Below are 12,089 nucleotides of genomic sequence, written 5' to 3' on the forward strand. Positions count from 1 at the left end.
ATATATTATATAATTTTATAATAATAGTTGTGTGGTGTAAATATATTATTATAAAATTTATAAATGTTGTATTTTTGTAACAAAATTTATTTTGAAAACATAATTATGTAACAATACTGATTTACATAATTTTATTTTATTTATAAATTTGAAATATTTGTGAAAATTAAATTAAATTGATCCTACATAATAGACAATTTGGTATATAGTGATTAATTAAACTAATTTAGTATAAATGTTTAAATAATAAACCAAATTGGTTGTTTAACTCAGGGGAATACATAGACGTTAATAACAGTAGACTAAAGTCTTATATACATAATAATAATCAAATGTTTCATCCATGAAAGGAGGTGTAAGTTAATTGTATTACAAGGTAAAAAAATTTAAAAGTATTGCTTCTAAGTAGTCTAAATTTTTTAAAATATCACATGAAATAAATCATAATTTATGTGCTAAATAAGATATTTTTATTTTTAAATTAGAAATAAAAATGAATATTTCTATTTAAAAACATCTTTTAAAATATTTCTTAAATTTAATTTTGAAAATTAAATTAATTTGAAATTTTTATTATCATTAAAATATTATTAAAAGTATTTTATATATTTATTAGTTTTTGTTTACAATCAAAACTAAAATAAAATTTAGTTTCTAATTAAACGTTGTGATAATTCAAATTATAATTAACTAATTTCGAAAATATATTTTAAAAGATTCTAAAACACATTTGAAAGATTTTGTTAGACATTTCTTTAAAATAGTTGTTAGTATTTCAAATAAAAATAAAAATATTAAAAGATATTATAATTCAATTATGTAAAATTTAATAAATTTTCTAGAGATAGTCCAAATAAAAAAAAATCACACATAAAAGAAATCATGACTTATAATTTAATAGTATAGATTTGTCTTGTACTTGTAAGTAATTTAAATAGATTACTTAATGAATCAAACCAAATATCCAATTTTATTGATCAAATCTATACTATTAAAAGAAAAATACAAAAATAAAATATTCTTTAATTTTTTAACTTATTTACAATGGCATGTCACTGAAGTTATTAATTAACTTACCTATTATGATTCTTTATTATTTCCTCTTTAATTATTGTATTTCTAAAATGAAATTCTAACTAAAATTTTATAGCAACAATAATTAATTAACCTAGGTTTTAGCATTCTTTTTCTTTTCCTATTTATTGTATATATGTGTGTTTGGAAATAATTAATTCCATATATAAATTACATAATTAAATACATACATTATACCGTAAATTTTTACTTATTCTATATATACATATATAATAAATAGTATATACAACAATTTTGGTATACATTATCATAAATTTTAATCCATTAGAATAGTATATACAACAATTTTATTATATATTATCATAAAATTTTGATCCATAAAAAAATAAAAATATATTTGTGCAGATATACAGATCATTTTCTAAAAATATATGATACAATTGATGATTTACAGGATAAAATAAAATTACTCAATATAAACTATAAAATTATTGTGTTTAAAAATGACATATTAAACAATTATTTGAACAGGTAAATTTTAAAATATATATTAATAACTAATACAAATAAAAATTTATTTATAAAAATAAAAACAAACATCCGCGCAGGCGGCAGTCAACAGAGATTTAAGTAGTACTGAGGAGTAACTAGTAACTGTGTTCACCCATAATGGCTTAGCAGATACTGCCTCATTGATGCTCATAAGTCATAACAGCTCCATTAATTCAGTGATTTGACTAGAGTTTATTAATATTTCTTTATTACAGTTTCTAATCTCAAATTATGCAAATCAATATCCTTGGCTGATGCTGCGAAGGAGAACCATTCACCACCTCGACCACTTTTATAATTAGGTACCGAAAGCTACGATGCTTTACAAATACGTAGAGCGAGAGACCTTCCTTTTTTTTAATAATTCAACACAAAGAAACGAAACAATTGGATTACCAAAAATGGTTTTATTATCACAAAGGAAAATTTTACTTGCATCCGAATAAGAAAGTACGTTGTTACATTAAAAAAAAAAACATTCAAAACACAAACTGGGAGATTCTCCAATTTTATCTGGCCCCAGGGGTAAATTCAGAATCAGAAGAGAGATTAAAGTCAACGGAACCTCGTGAATACATCTCTTCACTACCTTGTCTCCTTGCATTTTCTAAGGCCACACACTCGGTTAGCTCCACAACAACTTGTGCCATTGTTGGTCTCCGGTTCGAAGACGGGTTCACACAAGCCAGAGCCAGCTCTACAATCTTCCACGCACCGTTTGTGTCATAGTCCCCCATCAGTTTCGGGTCAGTGATGCTCCTGATGTCTCCTCTAGTGAGCATGAAGCCAACCCACTCATTGATGTTAGGTCTCTCCCTGGTTTTATCTATTACAGGCTGGTTTGTGATGATCTCTAACAGCACTATACCAAAGCTGTATATGTCGCTCTTCGCGCTTAGAATGTTTGTTCTGTAGTACCTGAAATAGTTTAACATTCTTCAGTACTCACATGAGCAAAAGAAAACAAACAAAACATAACTGACTGATTTACTCACTCTGGATCTAGGTATCCAGGTGTGCCCGCAACCGCAGTCGATACATGGCCTTCACCGTCTATTGGGAAAGATCTTGAGAGCCCAAAGTCAGCTAACTTTGCTACATACCGCTCATTCAATAAGATATTGGTAGATTTCACATCTCTATGGACCATGGGAGGCTCACATCCATTGTGTAGATACTCCAATCCTGTTAACAATTGGTTATTTTTTATGTCAATTCTCCTTTGAGACAACCAGACGCAAAATTGTCTTGTAATAGTTAAAAATAAAATAAAAAGTTAAGAAAGTTTTTTCTTCACCTTGTCCTGCCTCTACAGCTATTTGCATTCTAGTTTCCCAGCTTAGGACATTGCCACTGTGTTTTCCTGCATTGTGTTGTTATGAAGTGAGATTGCGCCAAACTAAAGTCATCATATAGTTAAAAAGTTTACCTGACATATTCTCATGCAGGTCTCCTTTAGCCATGTATTCATAGATCAAAGCCAAGTTATCTCCATCATCACAATAACCCACAAGTCCCACCAAATGTCTATGGTGAACTCTTAAAAGAAGCTCGACCTTGAGAAATATAACAGAATCATCATTTCATAAATGGAAAATTTAAAGCAAATTTATGTCTTGTTAAAGTACCTCTGCTTTGAATTCTTTATAACCTTGAGCTGATGAGGAAGAGAGCATTTTCACAGCTACTTGAGTGTCATCCAACTTTCCATGATACACTGTTCCAAAGCCTCCTTTTCCAAGAACTCTCTCGAAATTATTAGTCATCTCCAGGATCTTGGGAAACCTGATTCTGAGGTCCTTTCTTGTGATTGATGAACTGAATGATCTTGTCTTCCTTTTAACTAAACCATAGTGAAATGTAAGATGAATAGAATAAAATATGTGAATGTAAAACGAACAGACTAAAACAAAAACTATAGTCTTACTTCTTTTCCATCGGAGGAAGACGAAAAATATGGCCAAGATGACTAGCAGAGCAGACACTCCAAACACTATAGCAACCACTGGAACCTTTTTTCTTTCACTCAAACTGTAGTCATTAAAAGTTATGGGAAACCATACATGTAAGCTTTTTATTTTTATTTTTGCTGGAGTTATATATAACTTTCATCACTTAATAATTTGAGAATTAGTCAATGAAGTATGAACATCGTACATTAGTGTTATAGAATGGCTCTTTAACCTTTTCTTAAGAGAGTCAGGAATTTTTCCATTGAGATTTGGATTTCCACTTAATTTTCTGGAAATTTAGAAAGCTCAAGCTGTCAAAAGCAAACAAAAATAAAAGATAAAAACAGAGAGAGGGTGTTGATATAACAAAACTTACATGAGTTTCAAGGACTTCATATCAGCAAAAAAATCTGGAATATCTCCTGATAAATCGTTCATTGATAAGTCTCTGTTCATCGAGAAAAAAGTTTGTGCAGTTATATAAACTTGTTATATATACTTGTTTCTTTTTTTGCTAACATATATATACTTGTTCCACCACGATAAACTATACTCCCTCCGTTTTTAATATAAGTCGTTTTAGAGAATTTTTTATGTTCCAAATTATATGATTTTTTGGTTTTCTATGTAAAATTTATTAACACTTAATGTTATATGACCAATGATAATATACCTTCTATTTTATTATTGGTTGATTTGTGGTTAGATAAATAATTAATGATGTTTTTGTTTAGAAAATATTAAAAAATTAATAATTTTTTAATCTATGTGTACAATTCTAAAACGATTTATATTAAAAAACGGAAGGAGTATAAAATAATTAAGTTTATTGGTGTTGAGGCACTTACAACTCTATCAACTGTGTTAGCTTGGAAAGTTCCGGTGTTATACTACCAGTCAACTTGTTCCCTCTCAGATTCCTATTGTTTTCATATCCAAAAGAATCAGAATTTGTGAAAACCCTGAAACTAAAGAGGGTACTTGAGATGAACAAGAAACAAAGCATACAAAGATATGATCCGCGGTGGCTTGGAGTCTGGATAACTGCAGTTTAGACCTTCCCACAGATAAATCTGCGGAGCACATGGATCTCCTTGCCAGCTAACCTTTTTCTCCAACCCATAACTTCTCTTGATGTTCACCATGGCAGAAACTAATCAACCAGGCAAAGTTAAAAGGCATAAAACTTTTTTTTCTTTTGTTAAAAAATGGTTTTAACGAACACTAGAATTTTAACCGCATTTTGAAAGTACGGAATAATTTTATATAACTTTTAATTTAATAAAAAAAATTTAAATTTTCAATAACACAAATATTAAATAACACATCATTTACGTAGTTCTATATTGTGCTTCTGTTTTCATATAATAGATACTTGAATTACCTTCATCTTGGTCTGTGTCGAGCTGTAGAAGGCTTAAAACTTTATATAACTCTAGGCCGTTGATAAGAGGAGGAAGAGTTGAGTTACCGGTCATGGCCAAAGTGAGATTGAATTTCCCATCGGGAGAACTTATAGCCCTTGAATTAGCGATCGTTTTTATTGTGAACTTTGGAGGCCTAAAATATGATAACCAATGTTCGTTACCATTACAATATATGTTGAATTCTCTGGTCCCTTTAGCTTCAAGATTCTGGATTTCTGCGAAATGCATGTATACGTATATCTGTGTAGTGATCTCGTTGAGGCTCCAATTTATTGTCAGAGGCTGGCTCTCATTTGCAGGTACAGCAGCATTTCTTGCCACAGCTTGTGGCACATCGTAGAAGTTACTTGTATTAACAAAAAGGTCTGTGCTTATTGACTTCATTTGGCTGTCTAAGTATGATGACCAGCCTCGGTCGTGGATGTCATCAGCATACCTATAAAAGGAGAGAGGTCGCCCTTGTGGCACATTATTGGAGCTATTTTAAAAATTTGTATTTCAAAATTTTAGTATTTATTAACTTTTTAAAATCCAAAATCTCATCCTAAATCTAAATTAATTAACCTTAGAGATATAAATGTATATTTATCTTTTAATAAAAAAAATTTGGTCATTTTTACCTTGAAAAGTATATTTGTGATAAAAAAAAATTCATTCTAAAGAATTTCTCTATTTCAAAACTCGTAAATCTTATGATCTTACATAACCGCTCTGGCTCGTTCTTTACCTGACGACCAGTGTAGTGGGTGAAAAGTAAACTCTTGAGATCGTGACCAGCGAGCCACTTTTCGTGCCGTAAGTTTCATTGTGCAACGGACGAAGTTGCAAGGAAGAAATAAAAGGTGTCGTTTCTCCTGTCTTAACAAGACAAACTTGGAGAGGGTCTTGTGTTAAGACATGGATCATCTCATGGTATGAACTATTTTTGAGTCCAGGAACTGAAACAGAAGTCCATTTGTTAGGACCAACGTGAAGATCAAAGCTTGGGAGTTGATTTCGATCGTCATAGTTCCCATAAACAAAGTCTGCTCTGATCAGATATCTGCGTTTAGCTGTGAGGTTGAAGTTGTAACAGTTTCTTGTACCCTCAGGGAAGCTTCTTAAGGACCAAATCTTTCGCTGACGCTGAGACAACGTCATGTATGCGGCATTGACCTTCCTAGCCACTCCACTTTCGATGTAATTTGCATCTGATTTGTATACTATATTCGTCGACTTCTCCCTATAGATTGTGTCTTTAGGGACCAGCCCACAATCCAAGCTGATAAATTCTGTTCACGAACATTGTGAAAACAAAATTCTTAGTGAAATGTTTAATTGTACCCCATAAAATCTCAGATTCGGCCTTAGCTATCAACATTAATAAATTTCATCTGCAGATGAACTAAAGCATCAAAAACAGGAACAAGAATAGAAAAAATAGAGTATGAACCTGATTGATCTTGAGCTTGAACTGATTCAAAAATGCAATAGGCTGATGTTATCAAGAGCAGCAAAAAGCTATTAAAAGAATTCATTTTTCTCTCTTTTTCTTGTGTTTGTGGTGAGTGCTTTGATTCAGAGGAGGCTACCATTTATTGTTCAATTGTCTTTTTGGCGAAGACTGAGATAACACTGAACTGGTCAATAATGTATTTTTGGTCTAAATGAATATTGTTAGCTGTGTACAAGTCCATTCCTATATCCCACGTTTCTGCCTTAAGAAAGACGTAACAAGAAAAATTTTCATTCTTTTGAAATTTCCTTCGCCGTTTCTGTCTCTTGACTGGGGAATTTGCTTCAGAGATCATCACCAGGGCTGTTCCCACCTTATTAACAAAAAGACAACCACCTTGGGCCCCTCTCACATAATAAATCTTGGGGCCCCACTTTTCTGTTTATTTGCTTAATTGGTCAAGTATATTGTATTTGATCTTTCTTTCCTCGCACTTATTATCCGACGTCCGGATTCGATCCGAGATCCGCTCCAGATCCGAATCCGGATAATAAAATCTTAGATATGTTCAAACCGAATCCGAATATCTTAATTTTTAGGTTCGGATATCCGGATCCGTATTTTTAACACACATTAAATTTTTAAATTTCATTAATATTTATATTTGATATATTAATGTTTATACATAAATTAATCTTATAATATTATATTTTAGTTTTTACAATATTATAGACATATATAAATATATTTATAAATATTTAATTTATGTATTATATTAAAAAAATTAGTATTTTTTAAAAAAAAATTATTATTTTTAATTATTTTACGGATCCGGATCCGGATATCTGCGGATAATGGAGGCACATTATTGGAGCTATTTTAAAAATTTGTATTTCAAAATTTTAGTATTTATTAACTTTTTAAAATCCAAAATCTCATCCTAAATCTAAATTAATTAACCTTAGAGATATAAATGTATATTTATCTTTTAATAAAAAAAATTTGGTCATTTTTACCTTGAAAAGTATATTTGTGATAAAAAAAAATTCATTCTAAAGAATTTCTCTATTTCAAAACTCGTAAATCTTATGATCTTACATAACCGCTCTGGCTCGTTCTTTACCTGACGACCAGTGTAGTGGGTGAAAAGTAAACTCTTGAGATCGTGACCAGCGAGCCACTTTTCGTGCCGTAAGTTTCATTGTGCAACGGACGAAGTTGCAAGGAAGAAATAAAAGGTGTCGTTTCTCCTGTCTTAACAAGACAAACTTGGAGAGGGTCTTGTGTTAAGACATGGATCATCTCATGGTATGAACTATTTTTGAGTCCAGGAACTGAAACAGAAGTCCATTTGTTAGGACCAACGTGAAGATCAAAGCTTGGGAGTTGATTTCGATCGTCATAGTTCCCATAAACAAAGTCTGCTCTGATCAGATATCTGCGTTTAGCTGTGAGGTTGAAGTTGTAACAGTTTCTTGTACCCTCAGGGAAGCTTCTTAAGGACCAAATCTTTCGCTGACGCTGAGACAACGTCATGTATGCGGCATTGACCTTCCTAGCCACTCCACTTTCGATGTAATTTGCATCTGATTTGTATACTATATTCGTCGACTTCTCCCTATAGATTGTGTCTTTAGGGACCAGCCCACAATCCAAGCTGATAAATTCTGTTCACGAACATTGTGAAAACAAAATTCTTAGTGAAATGTTTAATTGTACCCCATAAAATCTCAGATTCGGCCTTAGCTATCAACATTAATAAATTTCATCTGCAGATGAACTAAAGCATCAAAAACAGGAACAAGAATAGAAAAAATAGAGTATGAACCTGATTGATCTTGAGCTTGAACTGATTCAAAAATGCAATAGGCTGATGTTATCAAGAGCAGCAAAAAGCTATTAAAAGAATTCATTTTTCTCTCTTTTTCTTGTGTTTGTGGTGAGTGCTTTGATTCAGAGGAGGCTACCATTTATTGTTCAATTGTCTTTTTGGCGAAGACTGAGATAACACTGAACTGGTCAATAATGTATTTTTGGTCTAAATGAATATTGTTAGCTGTGTACAAGTCCATTCCTATATCCCACGTTTCTGCCTTAAGAAAGACGTAACAAGAAAAATTTTCATTCTTTTGAAATTTCCTTCGCCGTTTCTGTCTCTTGACTGGGGAATTTGCTTCAGAGATCATCACCAGGGCTGTTCCCACCTTATTAACAAAAAGACAACCACCTTGGGCCCCTCTCACATAATAAATCTTGGGGCCCCACTTTTCTGTTTATTTGCTTAATTGGTCAAGTATATTGTATTTGATCTTTCTTTCCTCGCACTTATTATCCGACGTCCGGATTCGATCCGAGATCCGCTCCAGATCCGAATCCGGATAATAAAATCTTAGATATGTTCAAACCGAATCCGAATATCTTAATTTTTAGGTTCGGATATCCGGATCCGTATTTTTAACACACATTAAATTTTTAAATTTCATTAATATTTATATTTGATATATTAATGTTTATACATAAATTAATCTTATAATATTATATTTTAGTTTTTACAATATTATAGACATATATAAATATATTTATAAATATTTAATTTATGTATTATATTAAAAAAATTAGTATTTTTTAAAAAAAAATTATTATTTTTAATTATTTTACGGATCCGGATCCGGATATCTGCGGATAATGGAATATCTGGAAACTACGAATCTGGATCCGGATATTAAATTCACGGATCCGATGGATCTGAATCCGGATCTGGGTATCCTGAATTTTCCGGATATACGTATCCGTCCCAAGCCTAGTTCTTAGCCCGCAGTTGTTTAATCCTTTTTTGAAAAACTAGATGTATGCAACGGAAAGTTTGTCTTTATTAATTTTTTAGTTTGAACGATTAGTTTTATATTATACATGAATAGTTATTTCTGTGGTTGCATTTATTTAACTTTGTCATCATTTTCTGTGGAGTTTATTTGTTGCGAAAAGATTATAGTTTATTACCGCGGTAACTGATTATTTTATTTAATAGTTTTTACAGTTATTTACAATAACCTTAAATTTTTTTGTTTATGTATATAAAAATTTCCATTTATCTATAGTATTATTTAAAAAGTGAATTTACTTATTTGTCATATTCTCCATCATTTTAGGCTAAGTTATTTTTAAAAAAAAATTAATTTGACTAATTAAAATGTTAATATCTTTAATAAATAAATTATTCAATTCATTAGTTAACTGATTACAAACTAATATTATAAAAAATATCCCAAAAATAAGTGGAAAACATTTTTGAAAAAAAAGAAAGATAATTCCATGTATTTATTTTGTGTTTATCTACATCTTTATTTCTTATTTACTTACTTTTATAATTAGTATTATATATACACATATCATAATTAGATTTATCATTATACTAAAATATTAAAAATAGTTTTATACAAAAAAAATGAATTATATTTGTTTGTAAACGTAATATGTCATGGCATATTTTTTTTAATTATTAAATTATTTTAGTATTAAAATACTAAAAAGAAGTATATAAACAATAACAATAAATTTGATTTATATTTGTTTTTTAACGTGATTTTTCTTGATATTTTTATTTTTATTTTTATCATTCATTTGCAAGAATAACTTGTATTTGTTATTTAAGTTGAAAATTTAATATTTCTTTGTTTTTATTTTTACTACAAAAATTTTGTTATCATTCAAGAATAAGTTTCAAAAGAGAATATTTTCAAAATATTATTATATTATTTAAAATTAACTTTATTTACTTTTAATTTTAAAATTAACTTTATTTACTTTTAATTTTTCAAGAGTTTCAAAGAATTATAACTTTGTTTAAATTAAAATTTCCTTAAAATACAATTATGTAAAGAAAAATGTGATTTTATTATTTTTATAAAAACTTTATTTTCTTAAATGATTTGTCTTAGTTATAATTATTAAAGTTTGAAAGTTAAAAGACCATTTGAAAATAACAAATTATGATTTACAATAAAGAATATTATTTTATAGGAAAATAGCAATCTCTATTTTAAAGTAAAAAAACTATGGATTGACTATAACTTATTTTTCTCTATTACAGTATTTCAAGATAAAAATAACAATAGATAGAAAATGTTCTTATATTATTTTATACATTACATATTAATGTTTTGTTGAGTGTTTATTTCATTTATTGTGGGAAGCATTTCACAATATAATTACACATATATCAATATTTTTATTTACTTTGACTAATATAATATGTAAAGCTGGGTTTGGTTTAACATTCTTGCACTTTTGATTTATTTTGAGATTTTGTAGGTTATGCTAATTCCTAGAATTTGGTTTAATAACATCACTTTATATTAACAATTATATATTTGTTTATTTAATTATATCATTGTTTATAAATTAATATAATAAAAATTTGTTCAAAATAACAATATATTTTGAAATACAAGATATTAATATTGTTATCCAAAAATAATGTTTTAAATCAATAAAAATTAAGAAATTAAGAAAATAAGAGTTTGAAATTTAATAATATAAATTCAATGTTTTGTTAATTTTTTTTTTATCTTTAAACTAATAGTATATTTATTAATAAATATTTATTAAATAATTATGTCCGCATGTGCGGGCAAAACTTTTAGTTCGTTGTAATAGTAGGAGGTTACGCTTCTGTTTGCAAATCATATATTACATCAATAACTTTTTTTAATAAAAAATGTAGTTATTTTAATTTATTTTCAATATTTGTTCTACTTTGACTTGATAGTAAGTCAACTAATTTTTTTTAAAAAAAAATTTGTGATTGGTTAAATTTAGCACGGAAAACATGAATTATTTTTCCATTTTATATGTTTTTCTTGAATTCGATGCTTTTTTATACATTTTCTAAAAATTATGTTTTAGACGATGCGAAAGTTGAACACCTTATTTATTATAACAAAAATTACTTTAGATTAGAGAGACATCATCAAACTTGATTGTTACTGGTTAAATACTTTCTCCGTTTCAAAATAGATGATGTTTTACGGAGTTTTTGATGTTTCAAAATAGATGATGTTTTCAAAATAGATAATGTTTTCATATTTCAAGTTACCTTTTAACTTTATCAAAAACTGTGTAACCAATCATATTTTGTATTCTGTTTTGTGATTGGTTAAATAATTTTTAATTTATATTTGGGCAACTCTCCAAAATAGCACATTTCTAAGTTTATATCACAAAAATAGCACTCAAAAACTAAAATGACCAAAATAGCACCTTTCTAAGTTTATCCTTTGAAAATTTTAATTTTTTTATTTTTCAAAATTTGAAATCTTATCCCCAAAAACTCATTTCTCAACTCTAAACCCTAAACCCTAAACTCTAAATCCTAAACCCTAAACTCTAAAGCCTAAACCATAACCCATAAACTCTAAACCCTAAAGCCTAAACTCTAAACCCAAAACCCTAAAATCTAAACCCTAAACCCTAAACTCTAAATCCTAAACCCTAAACTCTAAAGCCTAAACCATAACCCATAAACTCTAAACCCTAAAGCCTAAACTCTAAACCCAAAACCCTAAAATCTAAACCCTAAACCCTAAACTCTAAACCCTAAACCCTAAACCCTAAATCCTACACCCCACCATTTAACTCTAAACCCTAAGTTTGTGACTTTTGATAAAATATTAAGTGCTATTTTTGTGA

At 29.0% G+C, this 12,089-nt stretch overlaps 2 protein-coding genes across 3 annotated transcripts; both read right to left on the minus strand.

The window, feature by feature from the left end:
• Positions 1-2,030: 2,030 nt before the first annotated feature.
• LOC106299011 (probable LRR receptor-like serine/threonine-protein kinase At1g51880) lies at positions 2,031-6,531 on the minus strand. 2 transcript variants are annotated; one of them, XM_013735140.1, is made up of 13 exons: positions 6,399-6,531; positions 5,694-6,237; positions 4,924-5,402; positions 4,548-4,692; positions 4,388-4,459; positions 3,916-3,987; positions 3,772-3,828; positions 3,515-3,618; positions 3,216-3,430; positions 3,017-3,143; positions 2,885-2,950; positions 2,583-2,772; positions 2,031-2,505 (listed from the first exon to the last, which is right to left on the minus strand). In XM_013735140.1, exons 1-13 carry the CDS (start codon positions 6,481-6,483, stop codon positions 2,097-2,099), a joined length of 2,565 nt encoding a protein of 854 aa, XP_013590594.1. In that variant the 5' UTR covers positions 6,484-6,531; the 3' UTR covers positions 2,031-2,096. The 2 variants fall into 2 exon arrangements, with proteins under 2 accessions (XP_013590594.1, XP_013590593.1); XM_013735139.1 differs by having other exon boundaries at positions 3,745-3,828.
• A 989-nt stretch (positions 6,532-7,520) lies between these two features.
• On the minus strand, positions 7,521-8,362 carry LOC106297310 (probable LRR receptor-like protein kinase At1g51890). Its single transcript, XM_013733577.1, has 2 exons — positions 8,230-8,362; positions 7,521-8,068 (listed from the first exon to the last, which is right to left on the minus strand). Exons 1-2 carry the CDS (start codon positions 8,312-8,314, stop codon positions 7,521-7,523), a joined length of 633 nt encoding a protein of 210 aa, XP_013589031.1. The 5' UTR covers positions 8,315-8,362.
• Positions 8,363-12,089: the final 3,727 nt, after the last annotated feature.

Source organism: Brassica oleracea, chromosome C6 (assembly GCF_000695525.1).
Source record: "Brassica oleracea var. oleracea cultivar TO1000 chromosome C6, BOL, whole genome shotgun sequence".
Lineage (NCBI taxonomy): Eukaryota > Viridiplantae > Streptophyta > Magnoliopsida > Brassicales > Brassicaceae > Brassica > Brassica oleracea.